Source organism: Hemibagrus wyckioides, linkage group LG01 (genome assembly GCF_019097595.1).
Source record: "Hemibagrus wyckioides isolate EC202008001 linkage group LG01, SWU_Hwy_1.0, whole genome shotgun sequence".
NCBI lineage: Eukaryota > Metazoa > Chordata > Actinopteri > Siluriformes > Bagridae > Hemibagrus > Hemibagrus wyckioides.
In genome coordinates, this window is record NC_080710.1 from 12,558,882 (window position 1) to 12,585,493 (window position 26,612).

The 26,612-nt window shown below is 37.4% G+C and overlaps 1 protein-coding gene across 1 annotated transcript; it reads right to left on the minus strand.

The window, feature by feature from the left end:
• Nucleotides 1-75: 75 nt before the first annotated feature.
• c4b (complement 4B (Chido blood group)) lies at nucleotides 76-24,863 on the minus strand. The gene is made up of 41 exons (XM_058388648.1): nucleotides 24,705-24,863; nucleotides 23,464-23,653; nucleotides 21,196-21,370; nucleotides 20,829-20,899; nucleotides 20,612-20,700; nucleotides 20,395-20,477; nucleotides 20,207-20,294; nucleotides 19,595-19,712; nucleotides 19,367-19,499; nucleotides 18,718-18,830; nucleotides 18,480-18,641; nucleotides 18,119-18,289; nucleotides 17,276-17,461; nucleotides 16,947-17,117; nucleotides 13,991-14,123; nucleotides 13,789-13,860; nucleotides 10,712-10,915; nucleotides 10,429-10,540; nucleotides 10,237-10,307; nucleotides 9,968-10,107; nucleotides 8,712-8,927; nucleotides 8,582-8,633; nucleotides 8,396-8,485; nucleotides 8,094-8,300; nucleotides 5,699-5,774; nucleotides 5,366-5,546; nucleotides 5,095-5,196; nucleotides 4,674-4,836; nucleotides 4,309-4,523; nucleotides 4,005-4,163; nucleotides 3,733-3,792; nucleotides 3,561-3,651; nucleotides 3,110-3,284; nucleotides 2,882-2,972; nucleotides 2,628-2,702; nucleotides 2,442-2,544; nucleotides 2,170-2,259; nucleotides 1,751-1,843; nucleotides 1,196-1,279; nucleotides 962-1,091; nucleotides 76-802 (listed from the first exon to the last, which is right to left on the minus strand). Exons 1-41 carry the CDS (start codon nucleotides 24,767-24,769, stop codon nucleotides 661-663), a joined length of 5,142 nt encoding a protein of 1,713 aa, XP_058244631.1. The 5' UTR covers nucleotides 24,770-24,863; the 3' UTR covers nucleotides 76-660.
• Nucleotides 24,864-26,612: the final 1,749 nt, after the last annotated feature.

Here is a 26,612-nt window from a genome sequence, read left to right on the forward strand (position 1 = left end):
ATGGAAGGTTGATTGCATCTTGAAACCTTTTTTAGTTGTGTGTTGGATTAACTTTTATTTTGACATACACATTGCTTTTAGGTTAATTGTTTTAATTTGGAGGAATGTGTTACACTTTTTAAGGAGCAAAAGCTCTGTACATGTAGTACGTATGTAAATAAACAGAGTCGAGAAAACGTCCGAATGATTTCTAAGATAATAAATGACTTGTTGCAAAAGCTAGCTAAATTTCCAGTAGAATGATACAAAAATAGCAAGATGACATGAACTAAAAGCACATTAAAAGTAAACTGAGTAGTACATACATTTGCCTAAAGAGTGTAAGAATAATTAGAAATAATTATTTCTGTTGCTGATTGTAGAAAATAAAATAAAAAATAGAAATTAAAGATTCCAAACCTGTGACATTATAAGCCTTTCCTTCTGATAACCAATGAAGTAACAATATTCAGAAGTCAAATTAGTCAGGAGAGAGAGTGAAGTGAATTCTATGCTACTGTTTCTGTCCAGTCAGAGTGTGGTCACTTCTAGACTTCTACATTTTGGAGCAGAATCTCAGTGAAAGAAACCAGATGGTCCCTAATGTGCAATCACTTTGTACTAAGGCTATTCCATTCAGGTGCACTTATTCTACCATAATGCTGTCATTGATTGACTAGATTACTGGGAGCAGCCATTAATTAGGTATTCTTGTCGGAAATCTGTAAATCCCTTGCAGTATGAGCGCATGAGTGATGCTTTGCATTTATTCTTGGTCGGCTTTGGCTCCACCCAAGTATTTGAATCCAAAAGGTAAACCATTCTGAAAGAGAGACGGGGCATGTATGAGGTTTATAAATTTACATAGAATTGTATTAGCACTACACACTAAAGAAAATAAAAACACTGCAAAAATATTTAGAACAGTTGTCGTCTAGTACACATGATTCAACACAAAAGTGCAAGATAACTGGACACTCACTGTCCATTTATGTCAGTGGTCAAGCCGTCTCTGCCCATGATGAGGTACTCCCCTAGATTCAGCTGACTCTTACAATGTTTCCGCTTGGCAAAAACACGAGTATCATCGATAGCCACATTAACATCTCCCTCTATGAGATTTGAGACAAGCAGTCAACAGTACTGATATCAGCAAACCAAAAATCAGAGACCAAGATACTGAGCATATAAAAAGGCTTATATTATAAAGACTTACTGAATTTGAGGACCTCGGTCACAGTGGTGTGGTAAAAGATAAATGATTTTTTATCCTCCTCAGAAGTCACATTGACCATGAAGCCTGCAACACAACCATTAACAGTTACAACACACAAAGTAGGAGCTGTTCGGCTGTTCTCTGTAGACCACATGTTTTTCCTTCTTATCAAGGCTTTGTGGGCAAAAATTCAGTTTTCTCGCCACACTTCAAATAATCATTCTGAAAAATAAAAAATAAAACACACTACATATAGAAAAGCAAAGGCACATGGATTTAACCGCCAAGATTCCAGCCAATGAGCAAAGTCCTGAAAAATATGTTATTTTAACTTTCCACACATTCACCAAAGTAAAACCAATTCCAATTTGAATTAGCCAACTAGAAAAACTTCCCACATTCAAATGAAAACATAAAAGATATAAAGATGACAGATCACAATTTCTAAGTAGATAAAAATCTAAAAAAAAAAATTGGGGTTAAATATTTTGCCCAACAGACGACAACAGAATTAGAGCTATAGTTTTTTTTTTTTTTTTTTAAACAAATACCAACCATAATCAGCTAGAGGCTGGTAGCAAACATGCTTGAAGCGGTCGTCTTTTCTGATATTTAGTTTTGATGGATCTTTTTCTTTGAAACAAGCCCCTGCAAACAAGTGAAAACTGTATCAGTAACTGTAATAGTAACTTTTGTTTAGATTTTATTTTCATTGTGTAAACAAGATCATGCTCTTCTGCAAAGCTGCCATGAACAGAGAAGGGACAGAGAATGGTTTAGCACAGAATTAAGCATTACAACTCTATTCCCATCCTGCTTCACATTACATCACATTAAATAATAGTTTTGATATATATTGGCTAAAAATATTTGGCAGCCAAAAAAAGTATTTTATATATATATTCTTTTTCAGTTATATTCATTATATCATTTTTGATACATTAAATAACTATAAGTTCAAGCTCAAGGCCTACTTTCAGCACACTGGCACACTTCATTCACGCAAAGAGTAGACACCATCTTGCTCCTTTTTGGGGCACCATAGAATATCGTGCATCTTCTTTCTGTGGAAGCAAGTGGGGATAAGAGTTTATATACAGTATGTTATAATTACAATGTGAAAAACTCACTCTTAAGTCAGTAGGTTATGACTCAAATGTCACTGGAAAGAAATCACCGAGATATACGATGAACTCTGTGGAGATGTCATATTAACTACAGTAAAAAAAACAGCAAAAGTTCCTACCTGGTTCATAATAGTCATAGAATGTAGCAGGAGCAGGCTGCAGCAAGCCTATTGGCACCTTTTGTACAGCTCTAAATTCAATACATTCTTTACCACTATATATCTGTAGACAGAGGCCACAGGGTTAGTTAGATGCTTTGTGTGTGTGTGTGTGTGTGTGTGTGTGTATTGGCTTATTTGTCTCACCTCATTAAAATATAACAGGACCCTTCCATTTGCAAACTCGTAGTGAGAGATGAATGGGGCTTCTGCATTTTTTAACTGTTTTAAAATGGTGAGATAATGTTAGGTAAATTTCGCATGTAAAAAAATTGTAATTAAATAATATTTAAAATAATTTTAAATCATTTAAAACATTTTTAATTTTAATTATTATCAGTGAACATGGATCAGCTAAACCATTTAAAATTATAATATACAGAACCAATGGTACCACTCACCTGATCCAGATCCTCAGTTTCCGGCTGAAAGCCACTGAGTAATGTGATATCAGCAATAGCCATGCCTGTGAGATTCCGCTCCATGGAGAGACTGCAGTTAAAGAGACACACTGAAACTGTTAGTCTGCAGGTCTTGAGATCACACACCTTTAATGTCTACATGCATTAGGCATACAATTCCACTGAGCTTCAGAGATGCAGTGAAACAGAATAGTGAGTTTTCCTGACCTGACGCACACATTGTACACTATTTTTTCAGAGTTCTGGCTCGAATCTGTGTCCCGTCTGCGTCTGGTGCGAGCATCAAACCACTCGATGGCCGAGCGAGGGAAATCTTCCTCCTCCTTCCTTTCCGCCTCATAATTATAACTGTAGTCATACTCATAGTTGTCTATTATTTTAGCTGCAAAAAATAACATTTGTTTACTCAAGAAATCAAATATCCTTTCTGCAAAAATTTCATCATTTGTTTCCAACACCCAACTCTGCAGGTCTTCTTGAGTAAAGTGTAATGTAAAGTAATTCATGGAGGAAGAAGAGGAAGAAAAATAGAAGAAAAGAAGATGACATATAGACAGATAGACTCCAGGTTCCCTGTGACTCCAAAAGTAGAAGCTGTGTAGAGAAGGGAATGGAATAAATAAAACCCTCAAATTGTAAACATGTATTACTTCCTTACCTTCATATTCTAATTTGCCGGTCACTGTCACAGTTATTGCCACTTGACTACATTGGGAGGAAGTGTCTGGGACGTAGTAAGCCTTCACCACCTATGAAGAGCAATAGAAAGATCAGCTCTCTCAGCATCTGACACTTTAGAGATGGAAGGTATTTGTTAAAGTCTGCATTACCTTTACTTTTGCTTGGCCTTTCCCTGAAAACTTTGCCTGGATGTTACTTCCCAGCAGTCTCTGAAACAAAGACGACAAAATTCATGCCAAAAGAACAAATCTGCTCCTGCTCTAAATGAACACAGTGATCAAAAGGATAATCATGATTGGTAAAATGTTGAATGCCTGAATAGCTTAAAATAGCCAAAATCTGCAATTTGACCACATTCTTGTGATGTGCTGTTTCTGGTGAATGAATTACCCAGCAGGCCACAGAGCACAAATCTGTTTACCTGTAAATCTGTCTCCACTTTCTCGCCTTTCTTGTTTATGGCCAGATTCTCTATTTTATTCCTCCTCAAACTGGTGAACTGCACTTTTACATCTAAAGGTTCCTCTATAGGTAAACTTTTTGCATACTCTGAGAGCGCTTCCAAAGCGATAATTGTATCCTACAAACAAAATAATTTAATTAGTTTGACCATTTCAACAGAAGTTGTCTTCTTTATAATGTAATGCTTTGCATTTTTCCAACAGTCAAACAATACAAAGGGTAAAAGCCTAAAATTATGGTCTGACTATCTGACTCTCGCTCACCTGTGTGGACTTGAACCCGCCTTCATAGTTCTCTTGGGAGGCCAGGAAGCAGACGGCCATTTTCGCTTCTTCAAAATCTTTATTTTTTAAAGCAGCAAGAAGAGCATATGCAGTGGTCTCAACTGTAAGAGCCACTGCTGAGGGAACCAGATTTTGCTTTTTCTCATCTTGCAATCGCAGGTCCTCATTATCCCGCCACACCTTACAGTCACCCTCTGAATGGAGAAAGATAGCAGAGGAAGTTTTTTTTTCCAGAACAAGGCACAGGTAATATGTTATTTATTACATACAGCTGTGGTTGACATGTGCCACTTCCCAGCAAATGGATAAAACAAATAATTATTTGCCATTAAGTTATTTATTACCTTTTTTTGCCATAGATTTAAGTCTTGCCCAAGCTGACAAAGCCACTGGATTGTCTTCAAGGCAGAGGGATAAGCAATAGGTTGTAATAGCCAGAGAAAAGGGCCTTCGTAGTTCATCGACACGCAGAAGGAGATATCTAGCGGCATTAGAAATGCTTCTGGTCTAAAAGTCAGGCACAAAAATGACTAATCAACTTATATGCTTCTGTACTGTCTATTATTTTACAAAAAATCTGTTCTGTGATCTTTCTTGACTTGAACTATTGAGAACTTTACTGAAATATTGCACCCAATATACTAAGTGTTACATATTAAATGCAACAATGCAATGTTAATATTTGAGTTTGAACAAATGTTTAATTCTGTTGTTACAATGTCATCTATCTGCATACACTGATACTGCATACACAGTGTTAATTACCACAGCATCAGTTTCCTGGTCCATGAAAGGAAGGGAGCGATTAAGAGCAATGGCTATGAAAGCGGTGAGGGAGGCATCTTGTTCAACACCTCCAATTCCACCCTGAAAAGAAAACAGCATAAAAGCAACACAAGGTCTTGGTAACTGTGTTTTTGGCTATGAACAAAAAGCTAAACGTAAATGAACTTGTGATATCATGTGCGAGTCTTTTATCTTGTTGTGTAATGAGAAACTAATATAATTCAAAAGAAAAGGCAAAACATTTCCTGACCTGCATTTCTCTGTGAATGACTGGATTACGATCTATGAATGACCCGTCTTCTTCCTGATGGGTGATAAGGTAATTGACTGAATTCCGAATTTCAAGTTGTGAGACGATCAATTTGTCTTCTGTTACTGCTAACTCACAATCGGCCACAAGAGATAACACCTTCACTACCAGGGCAGTTAGCCTAGAGGGAAGCAGTGGGAGATGAGCAGATGGCAGTTTTTATGTTACACCATGACATATCTGTGTGTTCACACACTGCAGTGCAGTTTAAAATAATAAAATACTGTTGGATAATGACTGGCACTTCTGTAACATGCTTAGAGAAGCTCTTACCAGCTACTGGTTGGATGTTTTATCCATGCTCCATAAGATCCATCAGGCTTTTTGAATGTCAGAAGTCTGTTATAGGCTGTAAAAATGATCAGCATTTAATCAGTAATAAGAACTGAAACAGAATAACAACAACAAAACAAACAACGTAGGGACAGTATAAGTATATGGTATACAGTTCTGGTTTCTTATGTTTTTTTCTTACAGGTGCATGTATTGGTGAGATGAACAGTTTTGTTTCATTTTTTGTGAACTGCTGACAATATTTCTAAATTCAAAATATAACTATTGTTATTTAGACTGTATATTTAAAGGAAATGACAACACATCAAAATAACCCAAGATCATGCAGTATTTGCAGAGCTTTAATAACTCAAATAAAACAAAATGCAAATAATTTGTAAACAAATTGTGTTAATGCTTTGGCTAAATAACATTAAAAAATCAGTATTTGGAGGAATAACCCTGATTTGTGTGCGTTTTGGCTCCATGCTCTCCACCAGTTTTTCTGCTGTGTGTACAGCATAAGTACATTGCTGACTTAACAGTTAAGTAAATTATACTAATATTCTGAATCGTGTTTTTTTAACTGCATTGTCATAATTTCAAAATACCTGGTTACAATGCCAAAGAAGTACTGTTAGAAAGCCAAAGCATCACTGCTACTGTTACAATACCAAAGAAGCACTGTTAGTGTTACAATACCAAAGCATCACTGTTACACTGTTCCAGTGCCAATGAAGATTTTATATGAGAATAACAAGGTAACTGTTACACTGCTACAATGCCAAAACACCACTGCTACACTATTACAATGCCACAACACCAAAAGAACACTGTTACTGCAAAAGCAGCATAGACTTCCTGGATGTTTGCCTATGGCCATCACCATTATGATGCATGCAAATATTCACTTGATCACTTGAGAAACACTGCCCTCTTGTGTTAAATCATACAGCCCAAAATTAGGCCAGTCATTTACAGCTACGTCTATAAGATATTATATTTCTTTTCCTGGGAAATCATAGAAAATATCCCATTACGCTGCCCGCACTACAGTACGTTTATCACACACACACCCCACACACACTGTCTCAGTAAGGCAGGTACCCGAGTTACTCAGCACTTCCACTGTTCTGCCTTCTTCCAAACTGGCACTATAAGTAGGTACAAGTCAGTTTCTATTCCTGAGACATCAGGTGACACAATAATCTCAATAAAAACACTTAAAACAATTTGTTTAAGCTTCTGCTTAAACAACTATTTGGACACATTTTGGACAACATTGCACATATCCTACTTTGTCCATTAAGTTGTATAATGTATGTCTCTGCTGCACTGAACAGGGGTGTACAAAGTACAGAGAGATATTCCATACATAAATAATACATACATACAATAATGGGTTAAAATCTTACACAATTCTTTGTGAACGTTTCCAGTCAAGTTAAAAAAAAAGAGTAAAGTATTTAAAAGAAAAATGTTTAACTGATCTGAAAAGTGACTTATTTCCTGACTAAACCTATGCCATTTTGCCTGATATAACAATTCAATTTTTGTAAGTTTGCAGTATTTACCATTTTGACTTATCTCTGCTTATCCAGTTCAGTTAGCTACTGTACTATCAGTGCTAGTCTAACCTAATCTGCAATAGAAAAGAAAACAAGCTAATAGCTAAATACAGGCAGAATATTTTAATATTTTAATAAATGGATATTTTATTTGAGAATTAAATTTTATTAGCATAATTACATGAACATATTTAGAAGGTCACTGCAGATGATGAACTGGAATGATTCATATGGTAAGCTTGACTGGATGCTAATCTGAAACCATTTAATAGATTTATATATTTCTAATAGCATATAGTTATTGGATGAGAATAAGAGATATTTGTGATTTCTAACAAGTACTTTGTAATAAGATGTAAATAAAAACATGTTTTTTAATTAAAAAATATATATATAATTAAGAATCTAAATATTCAATTTTAATAATATTCATGTAAAAATATAAAAATGCTGAATAATGCTTAAGTATAATAATGGAATACCTGGTACGGTTTCTTTTTAGGAAATGTGTTGTCTCTTGTGGTTAAATGCTGAACTTTTATTTTTTTAATTATTATTTTTTTCTTTGCCTTATGAATATATTTACATTGTTATGTATAGACTTGTAGTACCATGAATTTCACTGTAATTTATGTGCATGTGGAAATAAACAAATGTGACTAAAAAACTGCACACATCAACCATAATATCATATTTATATTTTACTAATTGAGTTCATCATTGGAAGGCAAACGCTTTAAATCTGTCTTCCAGAAGAGAAGTAATTCTTATAAAATCTGTCTAAATTTAGTCCCTTTAAGTGATCAGTGCAGTGACTCTGTGTTTACCCTCATCTATGTTCTTCAGTGCGTTGTCTCTCATCTCAGGTTCCAGGTTCAGCCATCCGTTGTTTGAATCCATGTATCGGATGGCCAGAGCCGTAGGGGACATCCTGATCATAGTTTGTTCAGCACAACCGTGAGGGGCTTTGATCAGATTCTTCACTTTGCCTGGATTAAGTAGGGGTGTGGCTGATGCTGCACCAAATACCTCATCTATTTATTATTCAGAGATGAGAGATAATTATAACAAACTTCTTATCATCATTTTGTAATTTTTTTTTTGCATAGGTAAAAAAAGATTGCCATACCTTCAATTTTGACAAAGATATTGCCATCTGTCTCAGGAACTGTACCACGTGGAAGAACTCCATCAATATCAAAGGTTATATCACTTCTACCTGTGTAGAGAAATTTTCATTTATCTTCTTTAAATGAGGTTGTAAATGAGTGATGAGGTTGAAATAAAACCAATAAAAGAAACCATATTGAATTACCATCCAGGTTAATTATGGTACTTTTTGCTTGCTCCTCACGGATTCCCTCATTCTGCAAAGTGAAGAAACAACGTTATTGCTCATACATCAATAAATCAATCTACCAAACATCTAAACCATCTCCTCTTACCATCACCAACAGTGTCTTCTGAATGGCATCCACACCACTATCAAATTCTTTGTCATAAAGTTGGATAGTGATAGGGATTTCACCCTCCATCAAAGGAACAGCAGAAAAGGTCACTGTCTCAGAGCTACTGCCGGCCACATTCACATTCAGGTAGGAATCAGTGGTTAAAGCCCCAGGTGAACACAGGCCTTCTACTTGTTTCATATGAACAGCAAGCTATATAGGAAAAAAATTATATATTTATGGCTGAAGCTGTGCAGAAATTGTCTATATCTCATTCTTTGCAAAACCGCTGTTTCATTGTATACTAGGTAGTTCTGTATAGTAGTTACGTAAAACACCTGTACTGCAGTAGTTCATACTGAGCTGTGTTCAAAGTTCAGTGACATAACGAGGATTTAATACTAGGCATTCAGACCTCAGTCAGACAATTTGATGCAACCGCAACACAAATGTATGTTGTTGGATGTAATTCTTTGTTAATTATACAGAGGACATTGGAGGAGAAAGCAACTTAATCTGACACACCATTTTACTCAGAGACTGAATTGTTTTGGATAAATTCAGGGATTTCTTAAAAACAGAGGGACAGGGCATTTTAATTTTAACTTCTACATTAAAACATTAGTGACATTTTGACTTTTCATGTATAAAATGCACTATTCCAATACAGGCTAAAGCTACAGAACATAGGCTGATTAGGGAAATATGCAAATAAAGTGACTTATCTGTGTATAAAATGGTTTATCTGTTCTATTACAATGATTTACTTTGGCTAAAGAGCAGAAAGCAGTATGTGTGGTGAGGGTACATATTTTCCATAATTAATTAAGACATAATCTATTGTCAAACTCAATCTCACAATCTCACCATTATGGCCATAATGACCTTTAGGACTGGTTCACTTAAAGTGATGAATACATAGTTTAGAGAAAAGTACTTTAGCTACTGTTTATTTTCAACTTGTGTAGTAAACCTGCAGCACTTCAGCGATCGTCACCACTGTTTCCCTGAACTCATCGTGTAGTGAGCTGGTTATCAAACAGAAACTGGAAAAATACACTCCTCTGATTACTTAATCCTGTTACTTTTTTTTTTCAGGCTTAAGGGCAAATGCTCTTGTCTAGATGTGATTGAAAAACACTGTCTCAAATCTTCTACTGCAGAAAAATTAGCATTTACATAACCCAGCATGGAATATGAGGAACTTTTGCAGTGTAAATATTGATGGTCTAGTGTTTTTTTCTTTAACACACCTCTCTATCATGTTTTCCATAATTGTAGATAACCACAACAATGGCCATTTGTTCATTCTTCCTGACAGAATATGGAAGTTGCAATGAAATAAAGAGCTCCTTAAATGCCTGTATGTCAAGAGGCTTGGCCACACAAAAACCTGGAAGTGATAAATAAGTGTAACATTGTTAAACATTTCTGAAGATAATTCAGTCATATCCATGTAAAAGCACAGGTTTTAATGGTAATTCAGTGAAACAGTTATAGACCACATGAAAATTCAGGTTACCATAATCAGGAGACAAACTGACAGCCTGTATCTCCCAGGTAGTGATGGAATCAGGGAGAATGATCTTTGTTCTAAAACAAACATCCAAAGACCAGTTAAACCATGAAGCCAGAGTAAAACAGTGTGGCAAGAGGAAGAAACAGATGTGTGTGTGTGTGTGTGTGTATGTGTGTGTGTGCGTTCTCTACTTACGTAGCTTGGCCATTCACTTTTAAAATGTCAAATGCAAAGCTGGGAGGGAAACTGCGGCGAATGTACTGGATATCGCTGTCAAAAAAGTTCTCAATCTCATTGGAACTAACAGCTGGTTGGTTGAGGTTGGAGGTAGTGAGAGGGAAGTTAAGTCATCATGAACAAGTTTATATTAGGTTACAGTTCAACAACATCATCAACAACAGCAACAACAGGAACATTTGTTTCAATCCTGAACAAACAACACAACCTGAATAACCTGAATTAACTTAGTAATACTTACTTCTGCCATGACTACTCATTATTTCCTCCTGCCTCTTCTTTTTCCTCAGTTGGGTGGCAAAGTTGCAGCATTTCATAAAAGCCTCCACACATTCATCAGATGATTTCATTCTTTTCTTTCGCTGCTCGCAGCTCAGCTTCATTGGGAGCAGCGTTAAGCCATGACGGCAACACTTCTGCAATGCTACATCTGGAAACTCAGTTTCTTTTGGAGTCAAAAGTAGAAAGACACATGAGTTAAGAATTTAATGGAGAAGCAACTTGCTGACACATACACTCCTGGATCACTTTATTAGGAACACCTGTACATCTACTCCTTCATGCAGTTATCTAATCAGCCAATGTAACAGCAGTGCAATGCATAACATGAACATGCTTGAACATGTAGCTTTAAATCTTTAGATCTTTAAAGGGAGTTATATTCGGTGTGCAGCCATGCTTTCTTACAGTGTTACAGAAAGGAGTAGCATTCACAAACTAACTAACAGTTAGTGCAGAGTTAAGTCTACACACATGCACACATTTTACAAGGTCACAGTTTTGGAATGTGTAAACTTCAGTTTTAAATACTTCAGTTGTTTTTTTTTACTTTTCTGGCAAACATTTTAGCCACAAATATCACAAGCAAGAATGAACAATTTTTTTGTTATTTGAAAAAAGAAAAAAAAGAGATAACAAGCATGTTACATTGAGTGGTTATTCTGAAACATGGCAAACCACATTTGTTTTTTGTTTTCATGAGATTTCTTGAGATTGAGGAGAAGATGAAGGAATGACTGTTTATTTGTGGTTGCTAAAGTGTCGTAACAGGGTCTTGTTTCGTGGACATTCCACAGTATTAAAAGTGTGACATGAGGCCAGCACCGTACTTTTCAGTGACATTTCTCCAATCCTCCCACTACTGTAGCCCAGGCGCTGAAAGGACAGCACCATTTCTGCAGTGTTATGGATAGCTGGGAGACACATGGCTGCAAGGCAGGGGGGCAGAAGCTCTGAAGAAGCCTAACTAAGAGATTCTGGTCTGCTGTGGGTGGATACTGTGTTGCAGGTCACCCATTGCTGGCTCCAGCCTGACCAGCTGTCTGCAGCCGAAGTGGATTCAGATGGGCTGCTTCAATCCAGCCCTGCATGCCAAAGAACACAAAGCCATAGGGTGTCAGGACTCCACGCCATGGAAAATGCTGGAGGCCTTAAAGAGCACACTGGTGACCCTAGAGATCAGTAGGGATGTGTGATGGGAGGCGAGTACTACCCTTCTATTGCACAGAGTTGGACCAACGTGGGTAGAGAAGGCAGCATGGCAGCCGCCCCGATGGGGGCCCCATTATTGATGAGCCCATACCAGCTGAACCTGATGTTCCAACACCTTCTCTAGCCAACAAGCCATGGCTAGCCAGCTGCATGCTGCACACTGTGCTTAGTGTCAGCAAACAAGCCCCAAGAAGGCTGTTCCCGTGCTGCTCATTTTGCTCCCCATTATAAGCTTCCTCTTTGAACGGGTTGGCATGGATCTCATCAGGCTGCTGTCAAAGTCAGTCCAGGGTCATAGGTACATACTTGTTATCATCAACAATGCCACCTGTTACAATGCCCCAAGGCTGTCCTTTGGAAAGTCACCTCCTGCAACATCGATCGAGAGGTAATGCTACTCTTCAGCAGAGTGGGATTACCAAAAGACATCTTGACCGACCAAGCTACACATTGTTCTTCCCGTCTTATGGTTGACCTTTGTCGTCTGTTGCAGATGAAGCACCTGAGGATGTCTGTCTACCACCCCCAGACTGAAGTCCATGTCAAATGGTTCAGCCAGATGTGGGTGGTAGGTGAGGATGGGAGGAACTGGGACCTCCTGTCTTACATCCCCTTTGCCATTCAAGAGACTCCACAAGCTTCACCCCTTTCAAACATCTCTTCAGATAGTGACCTCGAGGTCTATTGGACATGGTTCGGGAAGCATGGGAGAGGCAGCCTTCCCCCTATTGTTCCCTGATAGACTGCATCCAAGAAATAAAGGACAAAAATCAACAAAGTCACCCCCATTTTATGAGAACATATGGAAGCTGCATAGCGAGACCATCATCCATCATAACCTACATTGGGCCTGCACAGTCGAGAGAATTCAAACCAGGTGACAAAGTGCTGCTCCTTGCCCCCAAGTTCCTAACCTAATGGCAGGGCCCATACATGGTTCTCGAAAGGGTCTACCTAGTCAACTACAGCCGGCAACAGCTGGGTAAGTGTGCAAACACTCAGATATATCAGATCAATTCTTTTCTACAGCCCCCCTCACAGATCTCAACAGAAAAGGACAACCAGACCAGGTGCAATGGACCACCATGGTGGAGCAGGCTGAAGGAGGCCCTCTCCAGCGTTCCGGTAACTCGGATCCCCAACTTCAGCCTCCCCTTCCTGGTGCACACGGATGCAGTGGACACTGGATTAGACACCATTTGTTCCCTGGCCTTTGAAAGAGAGAAGCACCTAGTCATTTACCTTAGCAGAAAACTGAGCCCCACCAAGAGACACGACACTGCCATGTAGCGAGAAGCCCTCGCAATCAAGTGGGCCATCAAGTAGCTCAGGTACTACCTGGCTGGACGGCACTTTACCCTAGTGACCGACCATACCCCCCTTCAGTGGTTGGCGAAAGCTAAAGATACTAATGCCAGAGTGACTTGGTGGTTCCTGTCGCTGCAGGATTTCTTGTTCCCAGTCCAACACAGAGCAGGCACCCAGCCCGGAAACACGGACAGTCTGTCATGGTGCCACCCCACTGGTGTCGTGACATGTTGGGCCCAACAGCCGACAGTAGTAGGTTTAGAGCTAAGGCAGGGGTAGCCTGAGTCGCTACAAAAGTAGCTATAAATGGACAAGAAGTACCACATATTGTTGAGAAAAAAGTTAGTATTAGCTATTTTTTAATTATAAAATCAAAAGAGGAATCAAACACTTGGAAATGATATTGGAGAGAAATAATCACCTTAATTAAATAAAAGATTAATCAGAATGTGATTTTAAAAGCTATCAAAAGTTTAACTATGTTGAAACAGTAACAAGGACTTGAAAACAATGCAGCACCTTTTTTGGCCAATTCTTTCTGGAGGTCTATGGCACGTTTCTGCCGCCTGAAACCTGTTTCACAGCCAAATCCTACAGACAATAGAACAAATTGGTAAAGAACATTTCACATACATACTATTAGTTTATAAAAATGGCAAGGAAAAAAACTATCCAGTTTATTAACCGTATCAAGGTTTTTCCCCATATTACCCCTATATACCTATTCTCATCTGTGACTTGAGAGTTTCAGAGTGAGAGATGAAGGTCAGTCCAGCATCATTAAATACTGCAGCAGTGTTCTCACCACCGCCATACGAGCATCCCAGATCATACGAATGCATAGAGGAGAAGACCTGCATCGAAACCAGATAGTTTAACACTGCATTAAAAGGAAATGTATCACTGATATATATAGCTTCTATGCAAATATACTAAACAGTATGCAAACCAAATCAATGTAATTTTGAAAAAATGGAAAGCTGTCTTTGGATTTTGAATTCCAATTTAATCTTTAAGGCAGAGACGTTACTTATACTAGATATGATCATAAATATAGTTCAATTTATATCATTTATTTATAAAGATTACTGAACTATTTATTTATTTATTTATTTATTTATTTACTAATTTCAAATGCCACAAGAGTTCCACTGGGATACCATAGCCTTCTTGGGTTGCATGATTAGCCACTGCAGTGTGAAAATAGACTCCAGCAAAATGTGAGCTGTAACAGAATGACCAGTCCCCTTCAGTGTCAAGAAAATATAAAGGTTTCTTGGTTTAGCTCATTTCTACAGGACGTTCTTACAAAACAGCATGGTCGCAGCACTTCTCACAGTGCTCTTCCCAAGAGACCTCCCAAGAGACCTTAAGAGAAGGTTCACAGCACCCATCTCACCCATCCTAATCCCAATCTCCCAGTTGTAGTAGAAGTTGACACCTTGTGCTGTGGAATGGGGACATGTTTTTCCAAAAGCATCCCTAATAAACTGTTCCTCTGTGCATTTTTCTCTAGAAAGCTAAGCCTTGCTGAGACAAATGATGACATGGGAAACCAAGAACTACTGTCCATTAAAGAAGTGCTAGAGGTGTGGAGACATTGGCTTAAGGGGGCCCAGACTCCATTTCAAGTCATAAGAGAATATAAAAACTTGGAGTACATAAAGAATGCCAAGGAAATGAACCCACGGCAGGCCTGATGACCCTTATTCTTTATTCTTTACCAGCACACTGAACTGATTCTAATGCACTGGACATCATGGAGGAAATCCAGTGCACCCAGCTTAATGAAACCCCACCTCCAAATGCACACCCACCAAGCAGTATGAGCCTGCAGACCTCTGCCAAAGAACAATCCAGTGGGTGCATGCCTCTCCTAGCTTGGGACAGCATTGAAAGAACTATCCTGCTGGTGCGAAATGCATTCTGGTGGCCTTCACTTACTGCAGACATCCAGAGATACACTATATTGTCAAAAGTTTTGGGACACCCCTCCAAATCATTGAATTCAGGTATTGTTTCTCAGGGCTTCAGCTTGGCCCCTTGGTTCAAGTGAAAGGACCTCTTAATGCATACATACCAAGTAAGACTTTGAGGGAACAGTTTGGGGATGGCCCCTTCCTGTTTTAACATGACCCATGCACAAAGCAAGGTCCGAAAAAAGAAATGAATGAGCCATCCTGGTGGTCGTAGACCATTTTTCTAAGGCCTGCAAGTTTATGCCTCTGAAAGTTCTCCCCACAGCCATGGAAACAGCCAGGATTCTAGCAAGTATTCAGGAACTATGGTCTTCCAGAGGTCTTCCAAATCCGACCGAGGGGTTCAATTTACTTTTTAAGTCTGGATGGCATTCTGTGAAAGCCTGGGTATCAATGTAAGTGTAACTTCAAGCTACCACCCCCAATCCAATGGCCAAGCAGAATGCCTAAACTAGAGAGATATCTGTGCACCTACTGCAGGCAACAGCAATGGTGGAGCAAGTACCTACTGTGGGCTGAATATGCCCAAAATTCCCTGATGCAGTTCACCACCGGCCTCACACCCTTTCAGTGCGTCCTCGCCCTCCAACACTCCGCAGTCAATGACTGGTTCCAGAGGAGCAAAATAAGAAAGTATGAGAATGAGAAAGTGCTCATGTCAGCCTCTAGAGGGCAGTGTGGCACCAAGAGCTACAGGCCAACCGCCTGAGATGCCCCCACCCACAGTACCGACCAGGGGACATAGTTCGGCTTTCCACCAAGAACCTCTGCCTTAAACTACAGAGTTAAAAGCTCAGCCCAATGTGCATTGGACCCTTCAAAGTCTTACAACCAGCCAACCCGGTCACATACAGATTACAGCTACAAGCCAGTTACCGTATCTCCCCTTCATTCCCTCCCTCCTGAAACCCTAAACCCGAAAGAACACTAACGCTATGCCCCTGCCACTGCTGGAAATAGGAGGAGAGATCCTATGTCGACTTTCCTCAAGCCATCAGGCTCCTCAACAACCAGAACTGAACTATACCAACTCTCTCTCTCTCTCTCTCACACACACACACTTGTGTGAACAGACTCAGTATAATGTCTACTACTTATTTGCACTACTTCAACCACCGTTATAATTTTTCAACCGCTGATATAATGTTTACTTCTTAATTGCACTACTTTGACTGCTGGTACTGCATTTTTGCATAATCCACTTGCTGCCCTATATATGTTACAAACATGTATGTTATTAGATGACTGGTTTTTAGAATTACTCAGTTTTGCACATCTCATTCCATTTTGTTTCATTGCACATTTTCTTTTCAGTGCTATGTGTCCTGTCTTGTTTTGTTTTTCTGTACTCCCTTTTTTACACTGTCTTGGCTTTGTACTGTTTGCACCTGATTGCACACATTGCACTTTATAGGGCTAGGACAAACGTCTGTCCTAGCTATGTGTTATTGTTCTCTTTTTGTAATTATATGTTGTATGTGTTTATATAGCACCAGGGTCCTGGAGAAACATTGTTTCATTTCACTATGTACTGCGTCAGCTATATGTGGTTGAAATGACAATAAAGCTTCTTGACACACACACACACACACACACACACGTCAGAGAACAGCAATGAGAATATAAACTATAGAATGCACAAAAGCATTCGAACTATTAGTAAATATTGTATAAGTGTCTTTAACCGGCATTTTGTACCTGTTTTAGGGTGAGCTTGTTTTCGGCATTCAGGGCATAGATGGCTTTGTCCACGGCCAGTAAAGCAACTTTTGCATTTTCTTGGCCATCCACATCAATGTTAAGATCAATGCTTTCCGATGGATTCCTGTATTCATTTTTATTACCTTTGTCCTTTTCTGTTATCTCAACCTATACAAGACACATAAAAACTTAAAATCCAGCTAACTAACCTGCAGAAAGAAGCTATGTTTTCTACATTAAGAGGTACTTTGATAATTCTATAATTAGCCAGAGCATAATCAAAACACAGTAACCATTGAAAACATAGCCAGTGATATATAACATACCTTTCTCTCACACACATCCTTGACATCTACCCAGATGGAGTCTGCTATAATTTCACCCCGTGTATTATAATAATATCCAATGAGGCGGAAGGATGGAATCAAGTTATGTTTGAGAGGAATGCTGATGGTGGCTGTAACTCCTATTTCAACCGAACCTGACTCCTTGAGTGCACCTTTGCTGAGGATCTGAAGAGAGCACACATTATGTATGATGAAAATTCATACTTAATTGTTAAAAAAAAGTTAAAAAGGCAGGAATATAGAGAAAAGGTTTTAGATCAGGATATCACAAATATATTTCATTTTGTGAAACTGTATGCTTGCGGTTTTAAGAATTTTGCTGTAGAATTGATATTTGAATGTACAAGCTTGCTAAATATTATTATTATATTATTAGATGAGAATGCTGAATGCAGAAAGGAATAACAAAATTTGGAGTTATATATGTATTTTGTTTTTTGTTGTATTTTTTTTTAAATGTATTTGATATTACAATAGCACAACCTAAAAAAAAATACAAAAACTTTCAATTTCAATCTTGTAATGTGCAATTAATAGAATTTAAAACAAGGATTTTCAATTCCAGTGGACAGATTTATAATGTTATATTATATATGTAAGTTTTATCAAACATTCAATATTAGTAACATATTATATTCTGTATACAGCATCTTCATCAAAAATATATATTAAACTCTCCATATACAGTATATATTTGCCATTCCAAGTTTAAGAATAATATAACAGTTTGTACAGTATTTGCAGTGCTAGAAAGCAAAGCTAGATTAATTTTAAATGACTTTAGCCACATTTATTTTCCACTGTATAATGTACTCTACTTACCAAGTAATATACATAGCCATCCTTTGCTGGGCCATTGACAATATCGAATTTAACATTCATCTGATGTCCAGGTGCCAAAACCCTACTGGTTACACTGATCTGCAGGAAGTTATTGCTTGAGGAAGTGGCAATAGGCACATTTTTAACTGACGTGAATCCATCGACTGTTGCCTGTCAGACATAGGTACATAAACATACGCACTCTCACAACCATTTTATTAAGTTTCAGCAGTTACGTCTACGTTACTCTCATCATAACATGAAACTATACTAATATCGTACATGAATACAATGGAAACAGATTCACTGGGTGTCTGCAACATAACAGTTCTGCTACTGGAGTCTTTTTTAAAATACTCACCTCAACAGAAATGGATTGTGGTGTTTGTTCAACATTGAAAACAGAATACGCTACTCCCTCATCATTGGTATTTATGGTTGTGGATTTCTCATTGGTGTGTGACACACTTATTTTCACTGGAATGGCTTTAGCCGGAAGACCATTTGGAGTACGCACCACTACCTAAAAAAGAGATAGAAAAAAACTTCACGACTAGTATTTGACTACAGTGAATCAGACTCACAAGGGACAAGCTTACCATAGCTTTAAAAGGCATTTTAGGAATAAAGTGTGATCTAGTTCTCTCCAGGTCCACTTTGTATCGTTGTGCCACGATGGGGAGGAATATTTCAGAATCTTGCAACTCACCACCTAGCAGGAACATAAAGTCATTGTAAATCAAGTCATTCAAAGTGATCAATCCATAGTTACTTTATCATTCATTTAAATCTCGCCCTGTTTGAATAAAAGGACTGAATCACGTAAACAAATAAGTTTTGCTTATTTTTTTGTAGACACTATTTCATAAGAATTTTCTGTATTTTAAGTGTAATCAGATAATCTGCATTAGCAGTATGATAAAATAGCATCTATATTCACTTAAAACAAATACACTTGAGGTCCACCCACATTTAGACAGTTAGTCAGAACCTAATCAGATTCATTCAAGGTGGCACCAGGTTGCTAATCTTACGCTCTCACTTGCGATAACAACTTGATCTATTTGCACTTCATGTATGTGAAAGCAGGGGTGGGGTTGGGTGCTGGTTTGTGAATGAAGGGCGGATCTGTTGAAGGTAATTGGAAGGGATCAAACACCTGTACCGAACTGTATTAACTTAATGACTGTTCTCTGTTGCAAGTGGATGGATAAAAGTGGGAGAGAAAAACCTTTCCCATGTGTTTACTTAAGGTATCTGTAACAGAAACAGCGATGTAAAACCGCACTCCATTCTGAGCAGCGTCTTCCAGTGTTACGGGTGCCAGTTTCTCCTGGATGTCTGAGATTTTAAGGACGATTTCAGCTTCCCCGTCTTTTACCTTAAAGGGAGAAACACAGGCCAATAGAAAATGTTCTTTGTGTTCATTCCTTGTTATTTTATCTTACATAGTATTGTAAAAATGTTTGTACTTACTTGTCCACTTTTTTCTAGCCCTTTGAGGAACTTGATGTCATCTGGCTCATTTGTATTTCCTGCTCTCACTCCAAAGCGACAGTGAAATCCCCCATTGATTTTCTTTCCATATGAATATCTAGTGAGTGAATGTAGTGCACTGGTTAACATTTTTTATCATACTGAAGACAGGTTTGCATAGTCAGTGCAGAATATACATTTTCTGAAGCGCTTTTCCTACACAAAATCACAGGGTATCCAGAGTAAACTCCCAAAACACAGGCTGAACATACAAACTCCATGCACACAGGGAGGAGGCAGGAATCAAACCCTCAACCAAAAGCTTGCCAAAACACTGCACTTCCCCATTAAATGCCATTTTGCCCCTAAGAACATATAGGGATGTTTTTAAGATGCTTTTTTGTTGTTTGTTTGTTAATAACAAATTATAATAAATAAAATATAATAATATATAAAAATGCATATGACATTATGCCATTTGACATGTACTGCTGCATTATGGATTATTTGAGACAAGAAAAAATGCCAAACCAAATAAGTAATACCATTTATTATGGTCAAATGAATATCCAGTAAAGCTTATATAAATTAGTAAGAAACGGAAAAACTTACGAAACATCAATAGAGAATTTAAAGTTTTCAGCGCTCACAAGGAGATGGTCAGTTTCAGCCTTGATGGTTACACCAAAACTAGGAAGAACTGAACACAGGCATGTGGTTTATTTAATATTTAATATTTAAATAAAAAATATTTAAATATTTATTTAATATTTAATATTTAAATATTTCTTTTTGCGTACCAAACTTTTGCACCTTGAATTCCCGAATAGTAGCACTCTTCTCATCACCTTTGTAGTGAGCTTTGATTTTCCACACACCTGGCCTGAAGACAGTGTGATAACCAAGAACCTAAAGGCTTTGAACATGCTCAAGAAAATCCAGTCTCAGGACTATGAAAAATATATTGGGAGAAATCATAAGCAGTAGTGGGTAATAGAATGGATAAGATAAACATACTGTGAAATGTCAGGAATATCGAAGACCTTGCTGTAAACTCCTTTGTCAGATTTGGTCAAAATATTCTTGATTATGTTTCCATCTGCATTCTGCAAAAGACATCACAGTCAAATGGAGATGGAGGGCAATTATAAAGCCACATTTCTTTTTACATTTTATATGTTTTATTTTAAAAAATTTTGTTATGTACTGTATCTGGAGCTGTTGAAGCACTTACAATTAAGTATACATGTATGATCTCGGATACTGGACGCATAGCATGATTCAGAGTAAAAATCCTGTACAGAACTGAAATTTAAATTGACACATGGTTAACATTCGAATAAGCTTATATATATACGGTTACATAGAATTATGATTTACAAATACAACTGTTAATGTTTTAATATATTGTATATACACTCAGTTGTAGTTTATTTGCTATAGCTACTTCGTTGGCATTTATACCTAATAACATACGGTGTATCTTTACATCCAACAGCCCTATTGGTAAGTTAACCTGATAAAATGGCTGATAGATGTTGGTATGTATTTAAAAAACACAACAGAATGTATTGTTCTAGTTTGGGTAATTTTTGTTGTACCTTTCTGTGTGGGGTTGTACATGGGCTGGTTTGTCTGAATGAAGATGTAGCCTCTGTGGTGGGACACCAACACTCGAGTTATCTTTCTCTTTGATCCACCAACCTCACACACCAGATTAAGGTAGGGTGGATCTCCTGTGCCTGATTGTAATTTTCCATCTCTGTTTGGTAAAATCTTTAATAAGAGTAGAATTATGAAATGTGTAAACAATAGGGGTCAAGTCACAAGTATTTACAAATTACTGTTTTGTTTTGTTTTTTAAACCACAAACAATAAAAAAGGTGTTAGTTCCACTACTCCGTTTTAAAGTGTGTCATTGATTTTGTATTTTTTCTTTATTTACTATTTGATCTGGTATCAGTGTACAAGACATATATTCAAATTGGTATTCATTTTGAGGCTGGAATAATGTGCATCATGCTTTGTAAACACTTTTGGTTATTAATTTAATGGTGCTTGAGGAAAATGTGAAGAAATAAGAAGACCTAAAATATATTTGATGAATTTACAGTAAGAAATATTTAAAGCAAGGCATTCATGAAAACATAACCAAGTAAAATAAATGAAATACATACAAATACAAATTAGAATAATTCATATACTGTATATTTTATTCGTCATAAAATCCCACGCCAGACAGGCACCTCTGCAGAAAGCCTTATGGCCCTGGATAGGATTTCTACCAACATTCATTAATTCATCTTCATTCACTGCTTTATCTTGGTCTGGACTGTCATGGATTCAAGGCCTAAACCAGGAACACCAGGCATGAGATAGGAATACACAATGGATGTCCCAGAGTTCCTGAGATAGACTTCAAATCCACTGCAACCCTTAACAGGATAAAATGCTTAGTGAAGAAGTTTTTCACAGTCTTGGGAAAGTACATACTGTTTAAATTTTATGTTTTTATTTTTCAGGGCTCAAATAAGGGTGGCCCTCACCAAGGGTGGTCCTCACCCTCACAACAGATTTCAATATGTGGTTATTTATTTCCCAAAATTAAACAATGGGAAAAAAATGATTACATCTGGGATGGGTTATAAGGCCATCTCCAAACTATTTGAAATTCAGCATTCTACAGTTAGGAGGATTGTTTACAAATAACAGCCTTCAAGACAGTTGCAGATCTTTTCAGGAGTGATTGTCCAAGCAGATTCAGTCCTAGGTCAGACCATCCAATGCCTAGAGATATAAAGAAAACCCCAGGAGCTATATGATGAGAATAAAAATGAAAAAAAAATAAAATAATAATAATAATAATAAAAAATAAATAAATAAATAAAAATTACTGAACAAGTATGACTTTCATGAAAGGGTTGCTAGAAGCAGCTCCTTGGGCTTCAAAATGAATATGGCAGCACAAATCTGTTGCAAAAAAACAAACCACAAAGTTTGTTTAACAGTGTCCTTTGGACTGATGAGACTCTCTGTGGAGATGTTTGGTATTTAGGCACAGCAGCATGTTTGGTGAAAACGTGACAATAAAATGACAATAAAAGCCTGTTGGATTGAGCTTAAGCTGGGTTGAAATTTAACTATGTAGCAGGACCATGATCCCAAGCACAGCATCAAATCAACAGCTGAGTGGTTAAATAAGAAAAGAGTTGAAATGGCCAAATCAAAGTCCAGATCTCAGCCTCACTGAGCTGCAGAGGAGGGATCTTATAACAGTGTGCATGCATCAGTGAACATCAAGGAATTGAAGAATAGAAAACATTTGCAAGTTATTGCTGCTAACGGTGGTTCTACAGAATTAAAGTGTGATTTTATTTTTTCCACCTGGTTTCTGGACAAATACTTAACTACATATTGAAATATATTTTTTTTGTTCTTGTTATCACCTTCTTTGTTTATAGAAGTTGGAGAGGACCACACAATTGTTATTTAAGCCTCAATAAATACAAATGTAAAACTGAAGGAGAATATACATCCATCCATTGTCTATACCCGCTTTATTCCTAATTAGGGTCACGGGGATCTGTTGGAGCCTATCCCGGCACACACTGGGTGAAAGACAGGGGTACACCCTGGACAGGTCGCCAGTCCATCACAGGGCCACGCATATAGACAGACAACCACACACACTCACACTCACTCCTAATGTACATGTTTTTAGACAGTGGGAGGAAACCGGAGTACCCAGAGTAAAACCACGAGACCACTAAGCCACCGTGCTGCCCCGTGAGAATATACAGTACATTTTTTTCCCATTAATGTATGTGTTTTCATTTCTGTCTTATTTAATCAAAGTAAATTTTATTTACCTCAAGCTGTAGTGTTCCGATTTTTCCTTTATTTTCGATCAGTATAGGCTCCTTTTTTGACATAAGAACACGTCCCACCTCCTGCTCTAAGTAACAGGTCACAGATCTGTTCAGCAGTTCATCCCCGACCTGGACTGACACCGTTTCCTTTGTGCCAACATGGAAAACGCTGGGAGCTGTCACCAGGAATCTAACACATTTTCAAATGGATTTTCAGTCATGGATAAAATAACAGAACGTGTTTTCCACTTCAAGCTGTTGAGGAGTCTCTCATAATCAATCCTCTGAAATATTTACAAAATATTTCAGAAGCTTAATTTTATTTTATTTAACATGTAAAAATTATGATACCCCTGGGGCTTACTGGTGCAATAGCGGTTATATTTGTTTCTGTGAAATAGGCACTTTCAGTCTGTTGCAAAATAATCTGTATCAGTTGAAAGAACTGTCTGTGTTTGTGAATTAATTTTCACTGTTACAAGCATTTTACAGCCTTTTTTCCAATAGCACTCTATTTCAAGGGTCTTGAACAGCCTAAAAAATTATTTTTTGAATTGTAAAATACCAACGTTTTTGGCTGATAAAGGGAACTTTAAGCCATGGAAGACTTTGATCTTCAGGAATAAGCTTGGCTATAGAAATCAAATATTTTAAAAGGATGAAATTTTTCATACCAAAATTGGTCATTTGGTAGTAAAATGTCAAATGAAACATAAAAATATCCTTCAAATTTTGTCAAAACATGGACTGACCTATATGAACACGTCCTAGTTTAATTTACATGTATTTACAATTCAGCTAAACAAATGAGACTTATGGGTCTTGCTCAATGAGCTGCAGCTTGGTAGTACCAGGATTCAACTTTTGAGTCAGAGGCCCAGAGTCCTAACTGCTGAGTCACTGCTGCCCTGAGCACTGAGTGAACAATAATCTGAGCCCAGAGTGAAGAATAATCTGAGCACTGAGTGAACAATAATCTGAGCCCTGAGTGAACAATAATCTGAGCCCTGAGTGAACAATAATCTAAGTATTGAGTGAACAATAATCTGAGCCCAGAGTGAACAATAATCTGAGCCCTGAGTGAACAATAATCTGAGCACTAATTGGTGTCACTCTCACTGCAATAAAATCTTGACAAGTTGAGTTTAAACAAAAAATGACCAAGTAGTTTAAATGACCAGCACAGAACTCAGCTGTGAAAAGGCAGCAACAAAACCACAAATCTCATGCTCCATACTTACGTCTCTGCAGAGACCAGCTGTGCGATATAACCTGAGAAAAGCAGCAAATACAGAAGAGAACCCATTTTCCCACTTTCTCTGTAGTTTCGCAGCAGTGGTCAGTGGACTGCTTTTGCCCTATCACCAGCTTTTATGTGCTAAAAGGAGGATCCAAAATAACTAGATCTGTAAATCATGTGGCACAATTGGGAGTACTCATTGGGTGAATTGATTTGTGCAATTTCTCAAAAGTCATGTGATTTCGCAGCAAGCAAAAATACATAGTGCCAAAAAACTGAAAATATCGATTCACTTACAAAGGTTTGTTGCACATATATTTCGTGATTGCAGTTATATTAAATATGCACTGCAAATATTATAGGTTATTATTGTTATTAGTAGTAGTAGTAGTATGTTGTTGTTGTTTCTGTTGTTAATAATAATAATAAAAACAACAGCAACAACAACAACAACAACAACAACATAATAATAATAATAATAATAATAATAATAATAATAATAATAACCTATAATATTTGCAGTGCATATTTAATATAGCTGCAATCACAAAATATATATAAGCCTATTTCCATAACTTACACTATTGGAATTGCAATGCATTATGAAAATCAGAAAACAGTGTGTAGGAGTATAAACACAATCTTTTCTGGAAAGGGCCAGTGTGGGTGCAGATTTTCATTCCAAGCAAGCAGAAGCCACACCTACATCTATTGCAAGACAAGATCAACTGATTAAACAGGTGGAATCAGGTGTGGCTCCTGCTTGATTAGAATAAAACCCCACACTGACCCTTTGTGGTTAGGATTGGACACTCGCTACTTTATTTCAATGATTAACTTAAACTGACCAAAACAAGCTGAGACTATCCTTCTTCCATCCTTATTTACACCCATAACATCCTGACAGTCACAAACTGCATTTTATCCATAACACATGCGAATGTACAAGGTTTAGTGAAATATTGAGTTTTATTGATGAAAGAACAGGTGGAAAAATAAAGTAGTAATAAACAAGCAATACCCTTATAAGCCAAATACAGTGAATGTAACATTTGAGAATTTCTTTTATATCATATTATTAGGTGCAGATCTCACATGGTAGTTAAAGTATTGATTTTTTTTTATTTGCTTTTGTATTTGTGTGTGCATGTCATTGAACCTGGTCTGCAGATCTCATGTACTTGCCAGGAACATGCTAAATTTGATTTGTGCTCCTTTAATGTAGCTCATCTCTGCCTCTCGTATCACTTGCTGAAGGTAGCAGCCAGCCAGAGGTATGATGTCCATCCACAACTCCTGCTTAGTGTTCAGGCAGATGCAAGAATTGCGTTTGGACAATCAGCCTCTGACAGCCAAATGGAAACAGCTCCAGAAAATGCCCGGTTGTAAAAGGTCTCTTCTGTTCTGCTGCATCGAGAAAGGTTACATACATAATACATGAAAATGTAGGTAAATGAAAAAACCCATACAAGTTAATATTAAGTTATGAGGATTCACCGCATGGTTTTTACACTCAAAAATCAAAACTCTGTTGTAAAACTTCGATATTCTGAAATCCACCCAATATACTATGAAATTAGTATAAAGTTCTACATAATTACTTTAGTTAACTTTGTAATCATAACAATCCAAAAAACATGACATTGCATCTTAATAAAAATATTGACTATCAAATATCTTTAGAAAGGTTTTTACGATTTAATGTCTTACTCATATGTCACATTAAACACACAGTCAAGTTCTCATCTGGCTGTGTGAGAAACTGGACTTTTTTTCCATCCTTGAATCTATACTAATTACCCAAAAGCTATAGTCATCTCTTAATCTAATTAATCTTTTACCTGAAGCTGCCGCTGAGATGAATCACTTGTAAACCAGCAAAGCTCCAAACTGGGACATCAGAGCGTTC

Excerpts from the sequence above, each read along its gene's own strand:
- c4b (XM_058388648.1), bottom strand. The coding sequence starts at position 24,769 with ATGGGTTCTCTTCTGTATTTGCTGCTTTTCTCAGGTTATATCGCACAG. Across the intron at positions 10,541-10,711 it reads AATGAGTAGTCATGGCAGAA|CTGTTAGTTCCAATGAGATT; the intron begins GTAAGTATTACT and ends TCAACCAACCAG. Across the intron at positions 4,524-4,673 it reads TAAATCTATGGCAAAAAAAG|AGGGTGACTGTAAGGTGTGG; the intron begins GTAATAAATAAC and ends TTCTCCATTCAG.